The sequence below is a fragment of the Ictalurus furcatus genome, chromosome 3 (assembly GCF_023375685.1).
Source record: "Ictalurus furcatus strain D&B chromosome 3, Billie_1.0, whole genome shotgun sequence".
Taxonomy (NCBI): domain Eukaryota; kingdom Metazoa; phylum Chordata; class Actinopteri; order Siluriformes; family Ictaluridae; genus Ictalurus; species Ictalurus furcatus.
This window is the reverse complement of record NC_071257.1, coordinates 17,102,638-17,129,862: the sequence shown is the minus strand read 5'-3', so window position 1 is coordinate 17,129,862 and position 27,225 is coordinate 17,102,638. Positions and strand designations below refer to the sequence as shown.

The 27,225-nt window shown below is 39.6% G+C and overlaps 3 protein-coding genes across 13 annotated transcripts in view; 2 read left to right on the top strand and 1 right to left on the bottom strand.

Moving 5' to 3' along the window:
* Positions 1-4,817: 4,817 nt before the first annotated feature.
* bag5 (BCL2 associated athanogene 5) lies at positions 4,818-17,440 on the bottom strand. 3 transcript variants are annotated; one of them, XM_053621144.1, is made up of 6 exons: positions 17,268-17,440; positions 15,003-15,090; positions 10,637-10,919; positions 8,292-8,720; positions 7,922-8,145; positions 4,818-5,481 (listed from the first exon to the last, which is right to left on the bottom strand). In XM_053621144.1, the coding sequence occupies exons 2-6, from the start codon at positions 15,023-15,025 to the stop codon at positions 4,956-4,958; spliced, it is 1,485 nt and encodes a 494-aa protein (XP_053477119.1). In that variant the 5' UTR covers positions 15,026-15,090; positions 17,268-17,440; the 3' UTR covers positions 4,818-4,955. The 3 variants fall into 3 exon arrangements, with proteins under 3 accessions (XP_053477119.1, XP_053477120.1, XP_053477118.1); XM_053621145.1 differs by lacking the exon at positions 15,003-15,090 and having other exon boundaries at positions 17,268-17,437; XM_053621143.1 differs by lacking the exons at positions 15,003-15,090; positions 17,268-17,440 and adding an exon at positions 14,228-14,807.
* On the top strand, positions 16,667-20,392 carry LOC128605564 (cytochrome c oxidase assembly factor 8). Its single transcript, XM_053621146.1, has 5 exons — positions 16,667-16,870; positions 18,437-18,634; positions 18,840-18,903; positions 19,826-19,916; positions 20,062-20,392. Exons 1-5 carry the CDS (start codon positions 16,751-16,753, stop codon positions 20,183-20,185), a joined length of 597 nt encoding a protein of 198 aa, XP_053477121.1. The 5' UTR covers positions 16,667-16,750; the 3' UTR covers positions 20,186-20,392.
* A 4,223-nt stretch (positions 20,393-24,615) lies between these two features.
* Positions 24,616-27,225, top strand: part of klc1a (kinesin light chain 1a) — a 31,801-nt gene continuing 29,191 nt past the window's right edge. For all 9 annotated transcript variants that reach the window (XR_008385573.1, XM_053621131.1, XM_053621134.1 and 6 more), the window contains exon 1: positions 24,616-24,861. The gene's annotated coding sequence lies outside the window, so the exon portion shown is untranslated. The remainder of the gene's footprint in view (positions 24,862-27,225) is intronic.

Sequence of the window (27,225 nt, the reverse complement as noted above, 5' to 3'; positions counted from 1 at the left end):
CCAGCCTGGACTGTTGATACAAGGCAGGTTGGGTCCATGGATTCATGATGTTGGTACCAAATTCTGACCCTACCGTCTGTGTGCCTCAGCAGAAATCAAGATTCATCAGACTAGGTTTTTCCAGTCTTCAACTGTCCAGTTTTGGTGAGCTTGTACCCAGTGCAGCCTCAGCTTTGTGTTCTTGGCTGACAGAAGTGGAACTCAACGTGATCTTCTGCTGTTTTAGCTCAACCACCTCAAGTTTCAACATGTTGTGCATTCCGAGATGCTTTCCTGCTCCACACAACTGTACACAGTAGACAGACTTTCTGTGTAACCAGTCTAGCCATTCTCCATTGACCGCTCTCATCAACAAGGTGTTTCTATCTGCAGAACTGCCGCTCACTGGATGTTTTTCTTTAATGCACCATTCGGAGTAAACTCCAGAGACTATTGTGTGTGAAAATCCCCGGAGTTATCCCAGCAATTATAGAAATACTCAAACCAGCCTGTCTTGCACAATCATGCCACAGTCAAAAACACTGAGATCAAATTTTTTCACAATTTTGATGGTTGATGTGAACATAATGTAACATAAAGCTGCTGGTCCACCTTTGCATGATTTTATGCATTACACTGCTGCCGCATGATTGGCTGATTAGATACTTGCATGAATGTGTAGATGTGCAGGTGTTCCTAATAAAGTATTGATTCATTCACTCATCATATCTTGTGAAACTTGACTGAAATGATTTGGTTGTCCTAAGCATGGTGCAGCATGCCTAGCAAGCAATGTCGGGTTTTTCTTTGTAAAAACCTCTTGTATATACATGGAGGTTTTTGCCCAACATAGCTAGCTGCATTGCAAAAATCATTAGCCATTATTTATCTATCATTATATTCAATCCCATCTATATACACTTATACTAATCACAAAGCACTGAGTTATACCATAAATGTTGGAGCTCAATCAGTCTTTATAATCCAGCCATTAATTCAAGTGTACCTGTTTCACCTTTGCTTGTAACAGTGTAGTAAAGCCCATCCTAGATATAATCTTGCTTTATCATGTGTTTTGGTAGAAGAGCATGTTTTTTTTTTCACTTTAGCAAAAGATTGTTGGCATTATCTTCTATGTTTACCTTTCTGAAGAAAACAGGGTTGAACTGAAGTGGCTTTGAGGGTGCTTATAACATGTGACAGGAGGTACATGTAAATACAGCAGTATGGTAGGCTGTTGCTAATATTACATCAACTTTTTCCCTGCATGTTCTACATGCATTTCTAGGTAAGTATGTTACCTATTGCACATTTGTCACACTCTTAACAAGCAGAAGCACATGTACAAAAACCTAGTGATGTTAATCTCAATACTGACTTCAGTGACTCTGATCTTGTCTTTTGATATAAACATCACAGGCTCCACAGCACTGCACTGACAGGTATGCAGATAGCTGAACTGATTTTGGATTGCCAGTGTACAGAAGATAAGCAGGTGAAGTAAGTGTACTTTACTGGATGAATCTCAACACCATGTGATTAGTCTTGATTCTGTAAAATGAAGAACAAGGGAGGTCTTAGGTGTTCCTAACAGCATTTGATCCAACTGCATTTTTTTAAATACTTTACCTGCCATTTGCTTTCCAATGGGAAATGTTGCCATAGAAACAAGCTGATCCAGTTCAGGCACAAATGAACATCTTGCCATGCACAGGATTTTTATTCACCTTTTATTTATCGCCTTCCTTATTGAGATAAATAAAATGTAAATACTCCAATTAATCAACACATTCATACAGCTGTTCAAAATTGTGTGCTTTTTCTGTACAAGCGTACTCCAGACAGCACACAAAGCAAGCCTCACACAATCAACAATATCTCAAATGGTATGTAAGATTGAGAAAAGTATTCTGTAAACCTGACCACATAAACACATTCTCCTTCAAGTGGTCTGATAAGTAAAATAAAACTACAATTTCCCTTCTCTTTTATTTGTCTTTCTTTAATACCAAATTTCCCTTGATCGTTATGCAAGGTTAAGACCAGGGAACCTTTGGTATGCCACAGAAATAGGACATTCCTCATTACATTCTATATCTATGCAGCTCATGTTCTTTGTGGTTTATGTGATATGCTACAAGCATAAACACTTTATATTTTGGCACTAGAGAGGAAAGAGCATGGGATGAAACTAAAATCCACTGAACTGAAAGTGCTTTATAGCTAATTACATACCTCAAGATGTAAGGAGTCATGTACAGTATCTCTCAATAAGTTGGAACTTCTATTGATTCACCTGCATTCATCCACCAGTGACATTTAAACATCTGGGTCTGCGAGACAAAAGTAAACAGCGGACACTGTATACCAGCCTACATCACACTGTTATATAAAAAATAAAAAAAAATTTAAAAAAAGCTAACAAGTAATACTCTGTAGAACAGGATACAAGTGTTTACAAGTGTTTGAGAGTGTTTTAGCACCAGATCAGATATCAATCTCTAGTACTAAATTAGAGAATCCAGAGCTGCTTTGTACACAAGACGCTACAGAAATTCATATGGAAAGTGCTTCTGAAATTAAACTGCTGAATTGAAATTGATGAGTATTTAAGAGTAAATGACTTTTAAAATCCAATTATTCTCACTTTACAGAGTGCTGCTACTCTAACTAAGCCTGAAAGATGAATTCCTATCCTACAGCACTGAAAATAACAGCTAACGTTACCTCTCACAGACCCAAACCCGGTGTATGTTGTAATTGTTTTAGTTTGAGGCAAATCCACACATTGTATTGTCACCATGGAGACAGCTTCACTGAGATGATTGCATGACTTTCACAGAAAAAGGGAGAGTACATGGATCTGTTCAGAAGAAGAAGAAGAAAAAAAGACAACTCATTTTGAATTCTCCTAAAAACCAGAAATGGCCTCAAGCCATGTCTAAATTTGTAAATGAAGCACCGGGTTAATTGAAATGTGGCGTGTTGGAAAAACAATGCAACTGTTATATGTGTTGCACTCAAACCACTTTTACACTTTCTGCTGGCACTGGAAAATGATAGCACATTTATATGTGACCACTGTGTGGGTCTGGGAGAACCACTAAACTGGATATAATGTGCAAATTTGAGCACGTTTATGTGCTTTGTCATAGCTGTCCAGACAGAAGTTAAGTGCACAAATATGAAGCATTTTGATTGGATTTTCAGTCTGCATTTAGTTCAGTATTTGGCTTTGTCTGGGTTACGACTTTTTCAGCTTGACTGACACAATGGCCACCACAAACTCAGACAACACCCAATGAAGACAGAATGTGACAATGACACAAGCAGACTACGAGACCACAACAAACCCCTGGGCAGTTACCACATCTGGCTTTTTCTTTACCTCCTGTATATTTCACAGCTTCATTTCCCTGTCCCAGTTTTCTGTCCTTTGCACTAGTATCTTACTGCATCACATCCTCTGTTGAATTTAGTTATTTCGGGTGTACTCTAAATGACCCCATTTGCTTATACTTTCTGATATTGGTCTTCTCTCATGACCAGTAGATGCAGAAAACAAAAATCTTAAGACAGCTAAGTACTTCCAAAGGTTTGAGTGCAAAGGTTTTCATGATCAACAATCACAGAACAAGCATGTGTAGAGCTTAGACAGACTCAGCTGAAGGAGTGGAGAATGTTTAGGTGGAAGAGAGAAAAAAAGAAAGTGAGGGGAAAAAAAATAATGATGGAATGTTGGATGATTGGGTTGAGGAGAGTCAGGTTAGTCAAAGCTGATTAATCTCATCATGCAGCATGACTCACTGCATATTCACAGGGAAATGCTCTTATGAACTCAACAGAAGGAGGGGACAAAGCCCTGATGTTTGTAACCATGGCAACCCTGACCATTTGAGAAAGAGAAAAGGGCTGAACAATTTTTAGGTGCTATTTTGATAGCTTGTGACACTCTACTTCATCTGTGTGGAATGTTCTAGAATTCCCCGTCTACTTTGATCAGCATCATGTCCGCCCCCCCACACCAAACACACACACACACACACACACACACAAAGCTAAAAAGCCTGCACACAATAGCTAAAAATGTTTTTCCCTTTTCTATTCAATCACGCTGCAACATCATTAGTTGATATACGACTTGTAACGATTTGATTTTCTCAAGATAATCTCTTTTTGATCATCTTCAGGCACTGTTTCTCTCTACCATACCTCTCTTGAAACAGAACACTTCACAAAGGCTGACATTTATATGTAATGTATGCATTTTGCCAACAAAGGCTTAACAAAACTAAGTCGTTTGTAATCCAAGAAAATTATTATTATTATTATTATTTTAAATATTTGTGTGAAAATTCCCAATCCTGGGACAGATCTTTCTATGCTACTTATTCAGGCCAACCAATCTACAGAGCTCAAACATGGGCCATCACTTATTTTTTGTTAAATGTTTGTGTCTGCCATGTGGTTAATCATTTCCATATTGATGAGAAAAGTTATGGTGTAGGCAGGAATACAGTCTTATGTTGCAACTACACTAAGTAAAGACCGCAAATGAACTTCCACCTAACTTGCTCCTTATAGACAATTGGTCGACTGGGAAAACAGGGTTTTAGCTCCATACCACACTGAGCACAAAGTAAACAAAAAAGCAGATCATGGAGCCAGAATCTTAACAAGAACACTCAAATGCTGCATAGGTTTGCTTGCGGACAGTTTAGTGAACAAAACTGCTGTTTTCAGTAACAACTGGCCCACTGCCCACTGACTAGGATAATAACCAGACAAATTGAAAAGGAGCAATTGTAGTGCATGTAGGGAAAAAAAAAAAGACCATCTAGGACAAAGTCTTTTATATACAAATTAGACTTGTGCAAGTCCTCCGCCACCATGCCATTAACTAGGCACAAAACATTTTCAAAGCACTTTGTGCAAGTGAATCTTTCCAGTATTCTGCTTTTATTCTATTTTCTTTCTCAGTATTCCCACTCATCTGTCTTCATGTCCAGGTAGCTGAGGATGTTCTGGGCATATTTGACTGCTTGTTTACGTGCTGTTTTTGTTTCCTGGTCCCCCTGAGGGTCCACGGCATCCAGAGCCAGAAGCTGCTTGGTCAGCAACTCCTCAAGCACCATGTAGCTCTTGTCAGCTCTCTTTCCATCAAAGCCGAGCACTTGGAAATGCAGCTCAGAGAGGCTGGCAAGGACACGCCACACAGCCGTGTGAGGTGGGGATTCATCTGGTCCCGGGTTACGGCGGCCGAGGGCTTCTCGGAGGTCAAGATAGGTGATGACTGCCTGGATCTCCAGCACAGCCCTTCGCCGTGCCTCTCGAATGCAGGGGTTCCGTCCGGTGTCCACTTGGTCCAGATGTGTTAGAAGACTCTGAAGCTCCAACCCCTGGCCTGCTATACCCTGTCTCATTACCTCTCCCCGCAGCACAGACACACGTCCTCGGATGGCCTCAATTTCACGGATGGAGTCATTCTGCGTCAAGTCATACCTGGAAATGAAAAATTAGAACATTACCACTCAAATTTAGATACAGATTCTTGTACATTGCTTTTGTAAAAACCAAAACTAAAACAGCATCAAAGCCTGCTTTGGGAACAGCACCAAGCAGGATGGGTGGGATCTCCAGGAGGTGGTGTGATCACCATCCACACTGAGCTCCCAGACCTGCAGTCTATCTACAGCAAGCAGTGCTGGACCAAGGCCAGGAAAACAGTGAAGGACCTCAGCCATCCAAACAATGGACTCTTTTCTCTGCTGCGCTCAGAGAAGCGCTTCCACTCCCTGAAGGCCAACACAGAGAGAATGAGGAGGAGCTTCTTCCCACAGGCCATTTAGCCCCTGAACCAGGACAAGACTTAGGACTAGAGCTTGGACTTGTTTACACAACACCCACACCACCTACATCTTCTATTCATTTCTCTTCAGTAACCACTTTATCCTGTATTACCCTGTCAACTACCTCAGCTTAATGTTGCACAGCATTATATTACACAACTGCACATATCTGAACTTTTTACCCTTTCTTTTTTTTTTTTTAAACACTGTGTAGGATAAGTTGTAGAGAAAATGGATGGATGGATTTAAAGATGTGTGGCAGAAAGTGCAGAGTCGCAGGGAGCCTGGAGCCTAGCCCAAGGAACTTGGGGCACAAGGCAGGGAACACCCTGGACGGTGTGCCAACCCATCTCAGGGCACAATCGCACACATACACACAGACATTCACACCTTATGGACAATTTGGAAATGCGAATCAGCCTACAGCACATGTCTTTGGAGTGGAGGAGGAAACACTCAAAGCACAGGGAGAACATACAAACTCCACACACACAGGGCAGAGCGCGGATACGAGAAACCCCAACCCCAGAGGTGCTAGGCAAACATGCTAACCGCTAAGCCAGCATGCCCCAGTCTTTATATATTTTTACATTATATTTTTAACTACTTTTTTACGTCCCCCTTTTTCTAACTCTATGTAAATTTTATTTTATGTCACAGACAGCCATAAAAAGCATTTCACTACATGTCGTACTGCGTATGGTTGTGTGTGTGACAAATAAAATGGGAATTTGAAGAATACAACCGATCTACAGTACACAGGCAAATATTATGAAAGAAGACTCTCAAAAATAAAAGGTGACAGAAAATGTTCTTGATGCCATAGTAGAATCATTTGTTTTTCCAAAACTAACAGCTGACTGCTACCACAGAATAGTAAACTAATTTCATCCCAACAACAAAAAAATTGCTAAAGAATCACAAGTTAAAAGGTTCTTTATGGAAAACCAAATATACCTCTTTTGGAAAGCAAATATGGTTCTTCTATGGTATCACTCTAAACCTTTTTTTTTTTATCTATTATAACAGCACACTGTCCTGTGCACATGTCCTGTGAATTGTCTGAGAATCACAAGCAACCATTTGCCTAATATGGGCAACATGGGTAAATCAATATTAATTTATGATTTACTTATGAAATCTACCTACAAGAATATAAAATTATTCACACATCTTATTTTTCTTAAAGAACTCATTCTTACTGCTCATGTATTCAAGTCTTAGCAGCTGTATGTAATTGAGGTTTATTTTTTGCAGTTCCTGGGGTGTGAAGAGCTGTACTATAAATAAAAACGAGAGTCTGTAAGTTTATAATGGCTAGTGGTATTCTTTCCGAATATTTAACACAGGGTATACAATACCCTGTGTGTACCCCAGAGTTGGATGAAATTAGGAGAACAAAGAAATAAATAAATGGTGTTGTGCATCCCGTATTCCACCATTTCGCAGGGGAATGCTGTTGCTCAGAGATTTTCTTTATTGTCAAGCTCTTAAACAACTCAACAAATAAATATATTACATATCAAACGCTAGACTATGAAAATAGCTATAGGGAGAAGAATTCAACCCCTCAACTCAAGTTCATCTCCTAAAAGATAAACCTTTATTACATGCACAGCTCTGTTATCTAACAAGTAACTAAATTTGTCTCCGAACACCAGAACCCGAGCGCTGGGGAATCTGCTGATGACAAATATTCTCTCATGCAGCCTAATAAATATGCTGCACTGCTCTCTCAAACAGTTCATTAGAAATTACACAGTGAGGTTTGAGTGTGGGACTTGAATAGAACAACATTTCAGGAGCTCGATATGAGCCTTAAGTTAACATACTAGTTTTTTTTATTTCTGTTTGACCATGCACATATCTGTCTGCAGACAAAACCTACTGGTTGAGTTACACTTGAAACACATCCATTTAAACTTGCATTAAATCAAACTGCATTTTTTAATCAGAGATTTGAAACAGACCATTAAAGAAAAGGCAGAAATTAGTCTTTGTATAAAATACCAAGGCTGGTATTTAACAACACTATAATCCCCCTCCCAAAAGGATGGTAAAACCATTGTACATATTTAAGTGCATGTATGTACCTGCAAGTGTCATCTCCCTCCCCCTCCAGGTCGAGGTGTTTAAGGAGACCGTTGATCTCTTCCACCACCTGCTTCCTGTAGTTCCTGACGGCTGTGTTACTGGACACGTCCAGTGCATCCAGCTCCACTAACAGCTCAGTGAGGACACGTGCTAGGTGGGCACAGCTATCCCGGCCACTCAACCCCATCAGCAGAGCAACCAGCTGGCAGCGGGCACCACTCACCTGCAAACACATTCATCAGTCAGTCTCTGCATCTGCTGCCCAGTGCACCTAAACTAGCAAAGAAGCCTAATATGTAAGGAAAGCACAAAGATTTCATCTTGAACTGTTGCCAGATTGTTAAACCCGGTGTTTTCCGTATTGCTAACCTGCACCATCACATGATTGATGCGCTGCACGGCCTCATGGGTCTCCTCAGACAGAGGCAGTGCAAGTGTGTGCGTGCGAACACGGCCCTCCAGCACATCCTGTACAGCACAGACGCGGGTAAGAGCGCGATAACGGGCCTTCCTGAGCGGCACACTTCCTCCTGTCTTGATCTGGGCCAGGCGCATTGCCACATCCTGCACAGCCTCCACAAGGTCCTCACCAGTCTCAGCTGCATCCTGAGCCTGTCCTTGCCGAAATGGAGCCACTACCCCTGCTAGAAGGAGCCTCTGTGTCTCCTGGCTCAGCTCCTCTATAGCTATTCGAGATGGGTGAGTAGCATTACCCTCCAGGTAGCGCAACAACCCCTCCACCTCCCCTGCTGCCCTCTTCCGAGCCTGCTGCAGCTCCATCCGTCCCTCCGTCTCCACCTTGGGGGTTAGATACACATACGCTATCATCAGATGGGTGTAAATTACAATACCACCTACAAGCCATCATACAGACTACTGTAGAAGTTTAGCTTTCGTTATATCTAATAGTAAGCTAAATCCATTTTTAATATACTCTACTATTTCAGAATACTAATGAAGACATTAACAGTATTCCTGATGAAGTTTTGCACAATATCGGGCTCTTCTCAACCCATTTCATGGAGGGGCTTCATGCAAAAGGCTTTTCTTAAAGTCTACAAACAAGGATAAAGAAACAAATTTCAAGCATACACTTTTACAAAATTTCACCAAGACCATGAAAAATATATATTTAGATATGAATATATGAAAACTATTTATATATGAAAAATATATCTAGTGTGTCCAAACATTTGACTAATTTACAATTTGTATATCAAATAACAGCTGGCGCAATTCATCATTCAAGTAACATAAAAAAAAAAGGTTCTTTAATACAGTTTTTAACTGTCAGCTTTATTAGTGTGTGAGTGACAAACACACAATAAGAACTGATACTAAATTGACCTAGCACACTGCACTGCTGCTCAGTTCTTTCACATTAAAGAAAATTAAACTCATTAATTCAATAGCCATACACTTATGCTCCCACAAAGAGCTGAGCACCACCTAAAAACATTCCATATTATATAAACACTTATATATAAGTGTATATGTGACTAAGTCAGTCCCTTCAAATGTTATTGAGTTTAAATTATGGTATATTTTGTATATGACCCCATGCACTAGTGAAATACATGGCAATATTTACATATGATTTCATAGCTTATTTTAATAAATATCAGAAATCTAAAAGATGTGCGTCATATATAATATATATATATATATATATATATATATATATATATATATATATATATACACACACACACACACACACACACACACACATTAGAGATGTACTGATACTAAATTTCTCAGCCGATACCAATAACTGATTATTCAGAGTGATTGAAGATTAATGTAAGATTTCTTAACTTATTGAATGTTATTAATTCATATTAACATTGACTGAATTGTAAAAAAACCTTCTGTTAGTCTCACATTCACTCACCACAAACAAAAACATTTCTACTTCATCACTGAACATCAAACTGGTAATATATAATATAAACTTTTTTACATATTAACATTAACTGGATATGAAATATACTACCCTACAAATATATTTTTCTGTGCAATATATACTTTTTTTCAACTCACCTTCATTTAAATCTTTCAACGGTGTACTGGCCCTGTAATTCAGTGTGAGCAGCGTCGCAAAAATTAAATAAAAAATTAGACTTTACGCCGAAACTCCCGCTTCACTGCTGCTCACTTCTGGTGTAAAATTTTTTTATCAGTGCAGAGATTACAGACGTTACAAACCGCAGTTTTTTGTCATTCCACACAAGAGACGACATCTTTACACACACCACGAATTCGATGTGTTTTCCCGCTCTCTTCTGATTGACTAGATATAATCGGCCCTGATCATCGGATGTTTTTAAACTATCGGCCCATGGCGTGAGAAATAGCCTTTATCAGCCGATAACGATTATCAGCGGATACATTGGTGCATCTCTAATTTTATATATATATATATATATATATATATATATATATATATACACACACACACACACACACACACACACACACACGCATATATACACACACACACATACACACACACACGTGCTACATGTATATATGCCAAGTTCCTGACATATTTGAGGAGACAGAATCATGTACCAAACTCATGACACATTCCAAACACATGATGTTATTCAAGTGTGAATGGCACAAGAGTCTCTATATAAAACTTAGCATCCCTCATATTTCACCAATGTATTCACAAGACATCTAGGAACAAGATGACCCAAGCTCCTGACCTGATCCACCTCCAGCTGGAGTCGTGCCAGCTCCCGCTCGAGTCGTTTGTACTCTCTGTCACTCTGCAGGCCGCTGAAGGAAAACACTTGCTGTCCTAATGCCACCACTTCCCTTTGCAGCTCATCCAGGCGCACCAGGGTGGGGTGGGGCCCAGGGTACGGACCCTGAGGGCCCATGTATGCCTGGAACGGCCCAGCCATGTACTGGGTCTGTGGTTGCTGTTGCTGTTGGCTGCCATGATCCATTGTCCTCTTCCCACCATCAAAGGGCTTCCCAAACAGGCTGAGTGAGGGAGAGAGGGAGAAAGAGAAAGAGAGAAAGCGAGAGAGAGAGAGTGGGTGTGTGTAGGAGAAAAAATGAAGAGAGAGATAACAAAGGAAGAAAACAACAGAGAATGAAACAGGCAAGACATTTGTAGACCAAGAGAAAACCATTATGTGGAAATTCTGGAGTACAGAAATCTAAAAGTCAAAGTTGCTTTTTTTATTATTATTTTAAAAACATTGACTAGACTTTATGCCAGATTCTGATGTTTCTGGATGAACAGTGTCCGCTCAGCCCATTTTCCTACCTCCAGGTCCTCCAACCATCACGACCAGTCATGAAAGAATAAAGCAAACAAATTTACTGAAACATCCTGACGAGGTCTCACAAGCAGTGGTAGATTAGCCACTCTTGTATAATTAAGGGGTTGTTGGCAAAGTAACATGTTGACAAGAGCGGCAACAAAACCAGCAGTAATAATTATTAAATAAAAACCAGAAGGCTCGATATCCAGCTCACTTTCATGTGGTGGCCTTCTGAGCACCTGACTCTGGCCATAAATGTAATTAATGGAGTTCATGTATTAATTTAGTGATATCTGACTGCAGCAGTCTGGTCATAACAGAAAGAAAAAGCAAATGCTTACCTAAGCATAGCCATATCATTCAAAGAAACATTTCCCTTAGGGAGGCATGTTCGCTAGATCAGGTTTAATTCATTACCTGAAATTAGTCTACAGTGTGATACTAACAGCATTAGAGCAGTAGTACTTACAAGCTCTGCTCCAGAGGGGATATGCAATGAGAAGTAAATGCTCTTACAAACCAGCAAAGAAAACACACTCGCAAGCTGTGGTCCCTGCACCCTCCACAGATTTAAAGACCGTGGAAAGCATTTTATTGGCAGTAGAGAGCCGCTGCTGTTATGCCACAGAGATGTCTGCGACGTCACAGTCGCAGGTCACAGTCTTCGCTGTTAAAGTGACAGAATCTTTTTTCACCACGACTTGAAAGACATTTCTGCCTGGGATGCTTGCCTGATAAAAGAAGGATTGTATATCTGAAGCTAATTGTATATAATTAGATAGGCCATTTCTGACAAACGTCCTTAATCCACAGCAGATTAAAGCACTTCTAAATCCGTAGGAGGCCATACAGTAGATAAAAAAACAAAACAAAACACAGTGTTCAAAGTAAGACATTCATTTCACGTGGCTCTAAAGTTCTTTCTGAACTTTAGTTCTTCCTTTAGCTTCCACAACTAGTAATTCGAACAGATATGTTATTACTGTTATGTCCACTGCTATTAAACTGTCTCTTGCCACTGGAAAGGAGGAATTCTTAACTCTGTTGGTATGAAGGTGCTCAATGGAGCGATGAGCCTGTCTTTTCTTCCCCAGTGTAAAACTGATCACATTTCTTTCAGGAGGATACTCTTTCTGTGGAGTACACGTTTACAAAGAATAACCAAAAAGCTGAAGCTCTTTAGGTGTGTCTGGAGCAATATCAAAAATGCCATCAACGTATCTGAGACAGTCCAGGTACACGGCTTCTAAAGAACCCATTTTTGGGTCTATGTTTGCACCTCTTATCTGAAAGGAATGTTTCAAATGAAAACTGAAGCTGTTTTGTGTTATCACACATTCTGACTGTCTTACAAGGTTATCAGTGAGTGCTTTTTTCCAGTTATGCATCAAGGAAATGTTTTAAACACTGTGAAACCATCTTCCTTATGGGGGGCTGTTAAAATATATAGAAAACTAAATGAGTATGCAAATCTGTGTGTGTCTGTAGTGCCCTGCGATGGACTAGCATCCCATCCAGGTTCAATTCCTGGGATAGGCCATGGAATTTCTGACTAGGAAGAAGTGTGTGCTGAAGATAAATGAAGGAATACAGAAAAGCCGAGAGCTGTCATGTTGTTCCTTGAAAAGTTCAAAGAATTGTAGAAAACGTGAGGAGACTGTTCGAGCTATAGGTATGAAACTATAGCTTGAAAATATCGTCTAGAAACTTTTGCGTAGGACAAAAAGAATAAGATGCAATAGGGTGGCAAGTAAGGATTGTTTACACTTCTGTGCAGAATCAGGAATACTTCCTGCTGAAATTAACTTCTTAATATTAAAGACTGGCGAATGAATAAGGTCACCATCTATCTGCTTACAATTTCTGGTATTGGTAAGTGATACATCGCTGCTTCTTTCACAGACAATCAATTCAACGCTTTCAATTTCAATGTAGAAGCTGTCCAGGATTATTTGTGAAATCTCTATTTAGAAAAATAAATAAGGTTCCCACTGACATCAGGAAGTGTGGATAGTGTATCTTAGACCTTTACTTGTGTGTTACAGCCATCTTAGAAAAGGACCGTAGGGAAAGTCGTCTACTTGTCTTATGTGATTATATAACCAGATAAAGACAAATCAATCCATGCAGAAGGATGGAGCTTATCTCACTGTCATTCACTGCATAACTGACATTGCCCATGATCCAGGGTAAAAATCACACTGATTTAATAATACACTCTATGTAGGTCATTACCAATTTCACCTCTAAAACCTGTTAAATGGTCTAGAAAACATGTTTAGCTTCGTAAAGTATTTTCATGTAACCTTTTAAAATATATATTATTTGTATTTAGCTTCCCTTTCAACACAAACATGACATCGTGCATAAAAATAACTGCCATTCAATATGAAAGCATTAACTCTGCATGCTGTTCTGAAGAAAAAAAAAAATCATATTAAATCACAGCTTATGGTTAACACTGTGTGTATGCATGGGGTCACTAAGGTTGAGCCACTGGCTCTACAGCTATGTTTGTATGCTTCTCTAGCAAAGGATGCTCTGATTATACCATGGCATGGGTCTGCTACAGGTCTCTGATTCCCTAGTGAGGATGGGCACACCATGACAGCTTTGGATTATGTGATAGCTAGGGTGTGGTGAGGCAATCCAAATGCCCCAACCTACTATTATTATTATTATTATTATTATTAGGAGAACACATATGTAGGATGCTGCACATCAGGTCAACACCCAAGACATTAGTAAGCTCTTTGCTTGGTACATGATCCAGTAGATGAGCAGAATATTCCCACCACGTAAAGCAACCATTATTTGCAACAGAAATTCTCACTCGGATGTGGACTACGACGCAAAAAGGCAGTGATTATTCCTACACACATGCCTCAGTGGTTTCACACCGCCCTGCATTCAGCATGCACGTCTGGGCAGAAAAGACAATTTGCCAGCTCACCGTCAGACAATTAAACTAGAAAAGGCAAATGTCACACCACCTTCGGAGACACCCAGGCTATTTCTCACCTTTTCAACATGCCGAAGACGTTCGCGCACATTTCTGTGTAGGTCCGTTTCCATAAGCTAGACTGAACCACTGTTTTTGCGTTGTACTACTTCAGTAAAACGCAGAAAACGCTGCAGCTGGTGAATACCAGAAATCCTAGGCAGCTGATTCAGGCTGAGCTGCACCACACGGCCCCGCCCATCATACGGACGAAACCAATTCACTGAACGGGGAGAGCCGTCAGGTTTGGGTCACTCCAGTAACATACAATGCGACCAATAAAGTAGCATAACTACATAATCGCAACAATCTGACATTTCTAATCAAAATGCCACACACTGCACTAACACAACCCTGTCCTTGAATTTAAAACGATCTCCGCTTTGGATTATGTGCCAGCTAGGGAGCTAGCAAGTGGGGCAACCTCTAATTGTGTCCATCAGCTAGCTTATCCTGCTGTCACACCGTTAGCTACACAGCTAGTCATGAGTCTGTCTATCTTAACGATTTGAACGGTCATGGTCGATCATTTATTTTAAACAAACAAGCGTTCAAAATTGCCCGCTTGAGTGCAGGATTTCTTATAATTTTGCCAGCTAGTGTGTTTTACTGAAGAAATACAGTAAATCACAAGGATGGCCAGAAGTTACCTCTGACAGCGCAGAACAAACACTAAAAACAAGCCAAAACAGACCGTGTAGCAATTCAGTCATTAGTCATTTAGTATATCCTTCACTCAGACTATTATCTGAGACACAGTACATTTCATCAGGGGTTTGTCTATTAGTTACCCACCTGCATAACCAGCGCACAGCCATCGGGCATCTGTGTTGTTTTGTAACACCGCCACAGCGTAACTACAGATCATTACCACCTGTGACCGCTGGGGACACACACACACAAAACTGGTCAACACAGCACACTTACTGTGATGTTATGCCTGATAACGTGTAAATAAATTTGGTTCCGGTTCTGTGTGTTGCCGACCGGACAGTTATGAGAGGGGCACACGATGTTGAATTTATTGTGTGTGTGTGCACGTGCAAAGGGCAAAGTAAAGCATCTGAAAGGACGTTGAAGCTCTCTGGCGACTTAACACATAAACACTTACTGCGGAGATTAACCTAACTCAAAAGGCATATAGCGGACTGTTAGTCTGCTTCATAAACGCATTAAGACTAAAGTGTTCATTTTTTTTGTTTGTTTGAAATTTCTGCTTAATTTTTTGAAGTTGGTCATTCACTGGAAGTCTGGTCAGGAAACAACTCTCAACTCATTTTCATTGTCCTCGGTATTCACCCTGTACAACATTGTTGGTAAATGACTATAACCTGATTTGAGCTTTTAATAATACATTGTTTCACAATCATCACATCATGGCTTAATGCAGTGCCTGTAGTGTAAAACCATGAAATGTATTGGTCAACCGTTTAAGAACAGGAAGTGGAATAAACCTATTCTCCATAGAAACAGGAGAAGCCGGAAGTGTAAAGCCGAGAATTTACAGAATGAAGTACACGTTTTTCAAATGAAACTACATTTTGTTAAGTATGATCATAATAGTATAATAACACAGTAAGAACTGATTGTGCAAACTATTTTATATTTGCACCGCATTCTATAACCTCATACACGGAAACCCATGAGGATTAGTATTACAATACACATACATTTTTCTCCAAAAAAAAAAAATAATAATAATAAGCAATCTGAGGAGTTTAAATGAGATCATTTAATATTTGCTACAAGATTGCTGCATATTTATGTGCCCAGTAGGAGATTACTGCCCTGCACTGTAGTTTATTGGACTTTAATGTAACTAACCTGTTTCAGCTATGTACCGTCTTCTGAGGAGATCTGAGGATGTTATTATATTTTGCTTGTTCTAATTAAATTAACATTGTATTCCCCCTCTGAGACTGGGAGTAAGAACTATTGAAGCTATAGAGGTTCTGCAGGGCCATAGATATTACATGGCTTCCACTTCTGTTGCTGTTCCACAAACATACATACATACTCACACACACACACACACACACACACACATATATATATATATATATATATATAACTTTTTTTCTTGTTATTGCAGTACCTGGGGCAAACACACGATTTTTTTTTCTTTCTCTGAACAGCCTGCATGTGAATGTACAAATACATTGCAAATATGTCCTGAATTAAACAAATAATCGACCCCACCCTGCTCCAACCCAGCACTCCTAACCCCCGCCATCAAATACTTCAGAAGCCTAAACAGGGATTAGAACAAAGCGGTGTTCATGAATAATTTCACAAGAAAGCCTTACCGTAAACTGCATAATGAACAGATAGAGATGTAGTCTCTGTGTATTAATTTTTATGCCTGCTCCAAAAGCATTTATATTCATAAGTATCATAGAGTTTACAACTCGCAAATGACTTTTATTTTAAAAGCAACCCAAAAAAGTAACCACGTGGAAAAACGAATGTGATTGAAGTGTGAGGTGGTAGATGAACGCTAGCATGGTTGTTATACGTCTGTGAAGGATGATGGTTTGGTGGTAATGCCATTTAAAATGAATGTAACAGTAGGGTGCTTGTTCTTGCGTGCTCGGTGTTTAAGTCGTGGTGTCCTGACGAGTGTCCGACACATCACTGAACAAACATCGCCGGAGATAACAGAGGTGTGTAGCTCCCAAGCTAATCACTAATCACCTTGTAGCTGTCAAAGACCGAGGGGTTGAGTCCCAAAATATAAAGTCATTATTTCACGATTTCTGTACTGAACGAGATGCTATTAGCAAGCTGAGAATGTCTAAAAGATAAATAAATGTCATTTTCTTAAACAACACATTTAAAGCCTAAACGCTTTCTGTTTATATTACAGTTTAAACTATGACATTTCTTCCCAACCGGATATATTCCAGGATTTATGGGTGTTTTGGAAACACAAATAATGTGCCTTTAGTGTCAGAGTTGGATGACAATTACTGTTTAAAGGATAATGAACTGATAAATTGAATAATAGTTTCTTTTCCACGTTCCTGTGTTTGTGTGTGATTTGTCCAGAATACCACTTACCAATTAGAAAGGCTACATTTTTATCCAGGGAGTTCAGACTGGCATGAAGTTGGTTTGACGTTGATGTTCGATATTCGCAGATATGCGGAAATTAAGGGACCGTCTCTAAAGTTACATACGACATTGTTAAACACGATTCTAACTTCAATAGCATTTGAAGGGAATGACTTACAGTCATATAACTAACTGTAAAGTGTTCATCTAGGTGTCAGCAATGATGCACACCTTTTAGATTTTTGGATATTTAATAAAATAAACTATGAAATCATATATAAAAATTACCATGTATTTTATTACTTCATGGGCTCATACACAAAGTATACCATTATCTAAAACTCAATAGCATTTGAAGGGAATGACTTACAGTCACACATCCAACTGTAAAGTGTTCATCTAGGTGTCAGGTATAACGCACACCTTTTAGATTTTTGATATTTATTAAAATAAGCTATTAAATCCTATGTAAATTAGATGTGAATTTCACTACCGAATGGGCCCATACACAAATTATACCATAATTTAAAGGTCAATAGCATTTGAAGGGAATGACTTACAGTCACATACACACACACACACACACACACACACACACACGTATATATATATATATATATATATATATATATATATATATATATATATATATATAACCGCTTCATGACTGTACGTCATGAAAGCTCAAATCCTATTGAGCTTTAAATTATGATATATTTTGTGTATGGGCCTATTCTAGTAATGAATAGTGTGGTCTGAACAAGTGCTTCAGTAGAAGAGATGAGACATGAGGAACATCTGACCTTTTGTACAAAGCAGTTAACCTGGTCAATATAACAAGTTTATAAGCTTACATTTAAATAGGGACCTAGAAATAGTGTAGTATCTTGAATATTAAATATTCAGTATATTCAGCATTTACTTTCTTTGTTTTAATATTTCAAGCTTCTAAAACCTGTTTATATCAAATTTTAAATGAAAAAAAATCCCAGATTTTCAGTGTTTTCTCATACATTTTGAGCTCTGTGTGTGTGATCATTCATTGATCAAAATATTTATTTATTTGTTTGATAATGGAGCACCAAAATAATACTCGCCTTCTAGTAATTCTCTCTGAGTCTAAATATTATATCTACTATCCTGGCTTACTGTTTTTTTGTGTTTTTTTGCTTAAGAAAGCCAGATTTAGCCCAGCACCGACTTCTAAATATGACTGGATTGGGCCACCAGACAGATTGTCGAACCTGCGGCCTATCATATACCATATCCCTGAGAATGAGACCCAGCTGGAGAGGAAACTGAGGCATCTGAGGCAGGAAACGGAGGACTGGAACCATGAGTTCTGGACAAGACAGAATACCACCTTTAGCAAGGTGAAGAATGACAGCAGTTGTTGAATTTCAGAAGCTGTTTTATTTCTAACCACTAGAGAGCAACGTTTCATTGTGAATTGTGCGGGTGTGTGTATGTGTGGGTATAAACTCGTTAATTTAAGTGACATTTGTTGACTTGTCAGACCCAGAAATTATTCTGAAGGTAGCTTAACTTATAATAGCTAACTAACTAATGTATTTATAGGAGAAAGAGGAATACATACAGTCACAGCTGAAGGTAAAAGGACTGACAGAAAGAGATGAGAACGGTAAGTGGTCCAACAGTCATTCAGTTCATTTTAGTTGTTTATGTATTTGCATTAGGGGTGGGCAATAAGACAAAAATATATCACGTCATCTTCACAATGCACAATATGTATCACAATATATAATTATGCTGAAGTTTTGCCAACAAGGGCTGCTATGATTTCAGTGAAAAATGAAATATTTCACAAAGAAAAGTAGAGAAAATGAAATGTCCAGTTACTTCTTACCCTGAGTAATAAAGATAAGTACACTGACAATTGATGATAATGATGATACCTAGAAAAGCGTATCATGACATTGTTATATCACAATAGTCCTTGTATACATTTTCCATACAATTTTACAGTACAACAATCAATTTCTTACATGAAGTGGGGTATTAGGAATGAAAATTGTGGAAAAAACTTGTGACTATTTCTCTACTGAACATGGTATCTTTGGCACCAGAAAACTGGAATTCCAACAAAATAGGAGTCACTTTAATCAGTTGAAGTTTGTCATCAAGCGTTCTGTCTAGATGGAATCCAGGCCTCCAGGCCTTTGCAGATAAGATTGGTGATTCCTGAATTAGGAGAAGTCCATTTTATCTCCGCCAACACAAGTTTTATTGAATGTCCAGTACAACTCAATGTTAACCTGAACGCTTCTTCCATGTTGCACATAACAGTAACAATTGCACTAATGATGATCCAGTCTCTTTTAGTATTTTGACTGTGACTGGCTGTTATTATCCTGAATTGATATATTTCTGTAAAGCTGCTTTGGGACTATATCCATTGTTAAAAGCACAGTACAAATAAAATTTGATTGAATTTAGTAAATTAACTGGCCAAGCTTCTCCGTATTTACAGTGAAAGATAAAAAGATAGATTTGTTCTGTTTAAGGCGTGTTTTGCTTCTATGATTTCTTGTTCCACATTGCAGGAAGAAAAAGGAATCTAACCAGTGAGGAAATGGCTACCTTCTACAAACGCTTCTTAGACAAAAACTATATGAAACATGCAGCTTATAACAAGTAAGTATACACACATTTCTACCTGCATACATACGTATATATAATTATGTATAAATCATGATCAACTGGCTCAAATAGACTGAGAGATTGTGATCAACAGTGCAGCGCTACTGCTTGTCATAATCCTAAACGCTTTATTTTATAGAGAATGGTACAAACGGAACTTCACCATTACGACATTGATGGCCAGAGTAACTCTGCATAATTTCTGGAGGACAGTAACTGGTCAAGCGAGGAGTAAAGGCAAACCCACAACAATGTCCAAATAAAAACTCTGTCAATCAGTTTCCTGTGTCCACGCTGTTCTGCTTAACATCATGACATTCCACAAAGATTTCATTAACTATGATCACAATGGCAATCTGTCAAAATGTAAATCTAAAAATGCATTATAGTACTTATATGATTTATTCGTTTAACATGTAACTAACTCAGATACATAAACAGTTGTATTCTGCAGTACAAATGCATAACCACTTTTGTTCTGTTTTGTTTTTGTTTTTTTGTCGCAACCAGACATTATTGAATTTTGCATGACCCGGGCTACTCCTGTTTTAACAAAAATATAACAAATATTGAGATATTAACAAAAACATGGCAATGAAGAATGCTGACACAAGTTAAAAACATGACATATGTTACAAAATATGATCACAGGAGATGCAATAGAGACATGAAAATGCCACATGTAAAGCACTACCTGACTGTCCACCTGTTATCGGCTCAATTGTTGATGGATAGTAACGTGACACTGAGCCCTTGCCTATGCAACATTTTGAGGCAAACAAATCTTTAGTCATTTCATATTAATACTATTCAGCCATGTTTGTCAGTTGAAATGTCAACTCAACTGTCCCCTGCTGTTGCACTTTTGTTAGTTACACTCTTAGTTAGTTATAGCAATCACAATCAATCTTTGCTTTGGTAAGATGATCACTTTACTGATGTTCAAACATTTTCTGGTATTGGAAGTTTTTCAAAAATGTATATTTATTTATGCAAATGAGTCAAACTAACTACACCTATGTTTGCATACTTAATAAAACCAAAATGCTAACCAATTGTACTATGAAGATGCTTTAAAGAGATTTAAAAACTTTAAAGAAACGTTTGTTTAAAATAAAATTTCTTTATTGTTTAATCAAGATAAATATCATGCACCATTACAAAAAATTATTAACAATAATTGGCATTTTTGGAACTTCATTTGTTATATCCTTGTAAATAGGTGTAAGAATGAACAGGTAAAATTTCATTAAGGCATGTTTCATCTAGAAACAGAGAAAATTGATTTTGAGAAAAAATGTAAATTATAATGTGGTAATGTGTTTCCAGTTAGTTACTGGGGTTTATAAAGGAAACTGATATGTACTGTACACCGAACAGCAATAACATTAAAACCAGTGAAAGTTGAAGAGAATAACATTGATTATCTTGTTACAGTGACACCTGTCAAGGGGTGGGAAATATTAGGCAGCAAGTGAACAATCAATTCTCGAAGTTGATGTGTTGGAAGCAGAAAAAATGAGCACGCGTAAGGATCTGGGTGACTTTGACAAGGGCCAAATTGTGATGCTTAGTTGACAGGGACAGAGCATCTCCAAAACAGCAGGTCTTGTGGGGTGTTCCCGGTATGCATTGGTTAGTACCTACCAAAAGTCGTCCAAGGAAGGACAACTAGTGAGCTGGCGACAGGGTCACAGGCGCCCAAGGCTCACTGATGTGCAAGGGGAGCAAAGGCTGGCCCTTCTGGTCCAATACCACAAATGAGCTACTGTAGCACAAATTGCTGAAAAAGTTAATGCTGGTTATGATAGAAAGGTGTCAGAACACACAGTACATCAAAGCTTGCTGTGTATAGGGCTGCGTAGCCACAGACCAGTCAGAGTGCCCATGTTGACCCCTGTTACCTGCTAAAAGTGCCTACAATGGACATGTGAGCATCAGACCTGGACCATGGAGCAATAGATGAAGTTGGCCTGGTCTGATGAATCACATTTTCTTGTACGTCACATGGACGGCCGGATGCACTATGGGAAGAAGGCAAGCTGGCAGAGGCAGTGTGATGCTCTGGGTAATGTTCTGGGAAACCTTGGGTACTGGCATTCATGTGGATGTTGTTACTTTGACACGTACAATCAACCTAAACATTGTTGCAGACCAAGTACATCCCTTCATGGCAACAGTATCCCTAATGGCAGTGGCCTCTTTCAACAGGTTAATGCGCCCTGCCACACTGCAAAAATTGTTCAGGAATGGTTTGAGGAACAAGACAAAGAGTTCAAGGTGTTAACTTTGCCTCCAAATTCCCTGATCTCAGTCCGATTGTGGAGACCACACTCTGGTGCCACTATCAGGTCAAATTTGGAAGTACTTTTATGGTCATAATTTTGAACCATGTGTCCAGAATTTAAAAGCCAGGTATCCCAGGATTCCCTGGGTTGAGACGAGTTCGACGCTGATTTTGTCAAAAACTGTTTTATTGTTAGTCCTCCTACAATTTTTGTCCAATCATCACCAAATTGGCACACGTAATCTTCAGAGTAAGACCCACAATAGTTATCCAAAGAATTCTGAATACTCCAAATGGTTTGCCCATAATGGGAAAACAAATCTGACAGCAAAGCTGGCAATCAGGAAGTGAGGCTATATCTCAGCAGCGACTTTGTACACTGACACAAAGTCTGGTATGCAGCTTCAGGACCATGACCCAAGGCTATGCAACAAAGTTCATGCCAGTGTCACCTATTGGTCAAAAGGTACAATAAAATACTAAAAATGCTTACATCTAACTGCCATTTTTGCTACTCCTCCTCCCAATCAGTCCAATCTTCACCAAAGTTGGCTCACATCATCTTGAGACCTGTCTATACAACTGTCTGCTGCCATTCTAGCCATTCATTGTGCTATTATACAGACAACAAATGACTGACAGGGTTTAATATCAAACAGCATTTTATTGAGCATGTTTTAATTAAAAAATTAACACAATAAGGCAGATATAAGTTCCGTGCAGATACTCGCACAAAGTGGGAGAAGGGACCAGACTGATGAGAAAAAACATAAATAACTTTTGTAAATAATACATTTAAAAATGTTGGGGGTTTTTTTTTGTTTTTTTTTTAAATTGCAAGAAAAAAAAATTAGGTCAGAGCAGTAGCAATCGCAACCACAGGTCAAAGTAGCAACAGACAACGCCACAGGCCACAGTAGTAGTAGCAGCTGCAGCGGTAGTGCCACTGTGCTGCTCATTTGTTCATCTAGACCTCTCCTCCTACAGTCAGAGAATTCCACCACTGTCTGTGGTCAAAGCATACACATCATGAGTGAAACTACAAATCACTTTTGAATCCCTTTGCCTAAAAGTATGGCTCTGCTTTCCTGTGATTGCTTAGACAACAATTGTAGCGCATCTGTGAATGTGAGGCTCACCGAGTGTGGGTTTAAGTATTATTATTAATATTATTATATGGCTGCTGGTTCTAGTTTCCTAGAAAATCTGAATCAGTAAAAGCAATCAAATTGTTATGTGGAAATAAAAGAGGCAGGTTTGCAGTGCTGACAGAGGCAGCTGGATGTTAAAACAAGGTGTCATTGTTGTCACCGGGTGCATTCATAAGCGATCAATGATTGAATTTAATTCAGTTTTATTTGTGTAGCGCTTTTAACAATGGACATTGTCACAAAGCAGCTTTACAGAAATATATAAATTAAGGATATAAATTTTAAATGTATAAAATTATCCCTAATGAGCATGCCAGAGGCGACTGTGGCAAGGAAAAACTCTCTGAGATGATATGAAGAAGAAACCTAAAGAGGAACCAGACTCAAAAGGGAACCCATCCTCATCTTGGTGGCATCAGATACTGCAATTATAAATAATTCCCTTCAATAACTGTGTACTATATAGTGCATTATATGCAGTTGTGTAACCAGGAAATGTATTATAGTTTTCACATGAAATACCATCCACAGTAATCTCATGCATCTTTAGGGTGTCCATGTGGGGCCTTCCTCAGCAGCAGTGAGGGGGGAAGGGGGGAGAGACAGAGTGTGTGAATGAGTAAGTGAGGGTGGGAGGGAGTGAGTGAGTGAGGGAGGGAGGGAGTGAGGAGAGGGCAGGGAGGGGGAGAGAGAGGAGGGGAGGAGGGTAGAGGAGGAGGGGAGAGGAAGAGGAGAAGGAGGAAGAGAGAGGGAGGAGGCGGAGGGGAGAGAGGGAGGAGGGGGAGGGGACAGAGAGAGGGGGAGCAGGTGAGAGGGAGGAGGAGGAAGAGGGGAGAGAGGGAGGGAGAGGAGAGGGGGAGGAGGAGGGGAGACAGGGAGGAGGTGGAGGGGAGAGAGGGAGGAGGTGGAGGGGAGAGAGGAGAGAGGAAGGGGGAGGAAGGGAGAGGGAGGAGGAGGAGGGGAGACAGGGAGGAGGTGGAGGGGAGAGAGGGAGGAGGTGGAGGGGAGAGAGGGAGGAGGTGGAGGGGAGAGAGGAGAGAGGAAGGGGGAGGAGGGGAGAGGGAGGAGGAGCGGGAGAAGGGGAGAGAGGGAGGAGGAGAGAGAGGGAGGAGGAGAAGGAGGAGAGGAGAGAGGGAGGAGGGAGGAGGAGAAGGGAGGAGGAGAAGGGAGGAGAGGAGAAAGGGAGGAGGTGAGAGGGAGGAGTAGGATGAGAGGAGAAGAGAGGGAAGAGGAGAGAGGGAGTGTGAGTGAGAGAGAGAGGGAGGGAGGAGTGAGAGAGAGTGGCTCCTGCAGCAGGACCTCAGTGAAGTTGATCTTTCCTCCGCGCTGTTTTGGAGAGAAATCTCAGCGCACACAGTGCACCTTCACCGCCTCACCGGATGGGCTGCTCATTCAGAGCCCTAACAGCCAGCTCTCCTTTCTAAAGAAAAAAAAAAAAAAAAAAGAACCGTGACACATTACCGAATAAACATTTTGACCCGGCTGGATGTTCTACAGAACCGTAAGTGCTGTTCAACCCTCTGGCTCCCTAGTTTAACAAGATTAGTGTTTCTGTCTACTTTATAACAGCAGCCTACACACTGAATAATCTGACTGGGAGTGTCAGCCTCTCATGTCAAACACGACTGCTAGCTAGCATGCTAAGGTCTGTGCTAGTCCCCGATCTGGATTTATCCATTCCGAGTAAATGTAGTAGCTGGAACTGATTAATCAAAACAATAAGTAATGTCCATTATCTGGAGTTAGAAATGAAGTGAACGGGGCTGGAAGCGGGTCTCACTGGATAAGCGAGGAAGCTGCGGGGGTTAGCTAACTAGCTTGTTAGCCGCAAACCAATTTTGTGTGTGTCACAGAGTACAGTTACTTATTCATCAATGTGTTTGGACAGAAAATGTTTTACATGAAATTTATTCAACATTTTTTTTGTAATATTGATGTTTCGGGGAGTTGTTAAGGTTACCACTGAGCTGGCTGAACTCGTTATTAGCTAAAGTTAGCTAGACATCAGGAAATCTAGTGAAAGCTGGCTCCTTATTGAAAGTTGGAGCGCCTTGATGCATCTCTAGCTACTATTTATATAAATAAAATTAATTTAGTGCAATATTATTTAGTTGTCCCGGCGCTGTTTAACACATCCGCATTATATTTAGTTTATTATATTTAGTTTATTATTTAGGTTTGCTACTGAAGTGTAATAATGATATTCTAATGTAGTTGTCTTTAGTTCATTTAAAGGGTCGTGTTGGAGTTTATTTGTCCTGTGTTTATCGGGAAGAGATGCTTCATCGCTCTGTAACATAGCTAAGCCTTGTTAGTTTTGCATTAGTATTCAAGCAATGGCGTTAGTCGTTTGATTCAGCCTGGTCTGCTGTCCCTGAAAGCATGTTTTGTGTGTTTTGGTTAGGAAGATGCAGCCTGGTGTCTCACATCCACCTTTACAGCAGAGGACTTTAAACATTGAAGTAGTTTCAGTGAAACTATTGTATGACCTTGCAGAAGATTGTGTCTATGTATTTAAAATATAGATGTTTACTTTTTGACTCAGTAGACTTTATGGCATGAGATGTACAGTACATAAGGCTGAAATGTGGATTGACGGTGTGGTGTAACACCTAGGGTTAGTGTTTACGCCCAAGAAAACAAACCGACAAAATTGTTCAATCTGTTTTTATTACAGGTTTAAAGGAAGGCCAACTTCTTCTTGCATGCTCTGTGTTTCGCTTCCTCCTTTTTTTTCTTTTCAAGCAGAATTAGGAGAAATCTGCACCTTTCGAGGAGCTTCTGTTTTTCCTCCCTGAGACGAGTTTGATGAGTACTGATGATGGAAATAAGAAACACGTTGGGTTTTTTTTTGTTATTGTTCTTTAAACTGAATGACCACAACTGTTAGTTTGCTGAGTCTGAATTAAAGCGAAAGTTGATAGTTATGGTTCATTTGCTGTTTGGGTTCGGTTTAGTTTCAGACGGCACGTAACGGACCAAAACACAAAAGAAAGGCTGAGAAGCATATAGAACTGAAAAGATATTCGGGGAAAACATTTTCATTCAGAAATACAGAGACTGAATGAAGAAATCACAAAACGCACCTGAGCAACTCTGAGGTGGTGCTCAGTAACTGGCTAGATAATTATATAAATAGCTAGATTAAACCATTTTGTGTATGCATCCACCGTTCATTTGATTTATTTTTTGTTTGTTGGTCCAAAAATCTTTGGCTCAGTTTGCACTTCATGACTGTTACTCAGCTCGCAGCTACAAAAAAAGCTGCACACATTAGGGATGGGTGATATGGACTTAAAACTATATCACGATATTTTCTGGTATTTATTGCGATGACGATATCAGTGACGATATAAATATAGTATCATTCACCACTGTTTTTAGCTACAAGTGATAGCTGTGATCTTGAGAGCCTCAGAAACACAAACATTGATCTAAGTAAAACTGATTTTCTGTAACCAAACCAGTTCCAGATTGTAGAGGTATCTCCTTGTTTAATGATAAACTCCTCCTCAGCTTCACGTCCGCCTTCCGCCGTACACATCCAAATACAGGGTTTTCTTTATCGTTGAAAGGCTTAGGCGCAGCACCTAAGGAACCTAAATCCTAGGGAAAACCCTGCAAATAAATAACATGTTTGGGTCACTTCCTGTTGATTGAAAACATAATGAGACCACCTCACTCCGATAGTGCAAGGCCATTTTTTTTAGTCCACACTGTAGTGTGATTACTGTATTCACACCTCCCCAAATGAGCCACACCGAAGTGGAAAATGCTCCAGGGTTTGATTCAGCACCCTAAATTTAGCATTATCAGAATAGCATCTCATTGCAGACTTAATCAGGATTGAACTAGGTAGGCGGTC

What these genes read in the sequence shown, in the direction of transcription:
- bag5 (XM_053621143.1), bottom strand. Translation starts at nt 14,259, where the DNA reads ATGTGCGCGAACGTCTTCGGCATGTTGAAAAG. An exon ending in GTCTTCGGCATGTTGAAAAG is followed by an intron (nt 10,920 to 14,227) that starts GTGAGAAATAGC and finishes TCCCTCACTCAG; the next exon opens with CCTGTTTGGGAAGCCCTTTG. An exon ending in TCCAGCTGGAGGTGGATCAG is followed by an intron (nt 8,721 to 10,636) that starts GTCAGGAGCTTG and finishes CTAACCCCCAAG; the next exon opens with GTGGAGACGGAGGGACGGAT.
- LOC128605564 (XM_053621146.1), top strand. Translation starts at nt 16,751, where the DNA reads ATGCCATTTAAAATGAATGTAACAGTAGGGTGCTTGTTCTTGCGTGCT. An exon ending in AGAATACCACCTTTAGCAAG is followed by an intron (nt 18,635 to 18,839) that starts GTGAAGAATGAC and finishes ATGTATTTATAG; the next exon opens with GAGAAAGAGGAATACATACA. An exon ending in AAACATGCAGCTTATAACAA is followed by an intron (nt 19,917 to 20,061) that starts GTAAGTATACAC and finishes TTTATTTTATAG; the next exon opens with AGAATGGTACAAACGGAACT.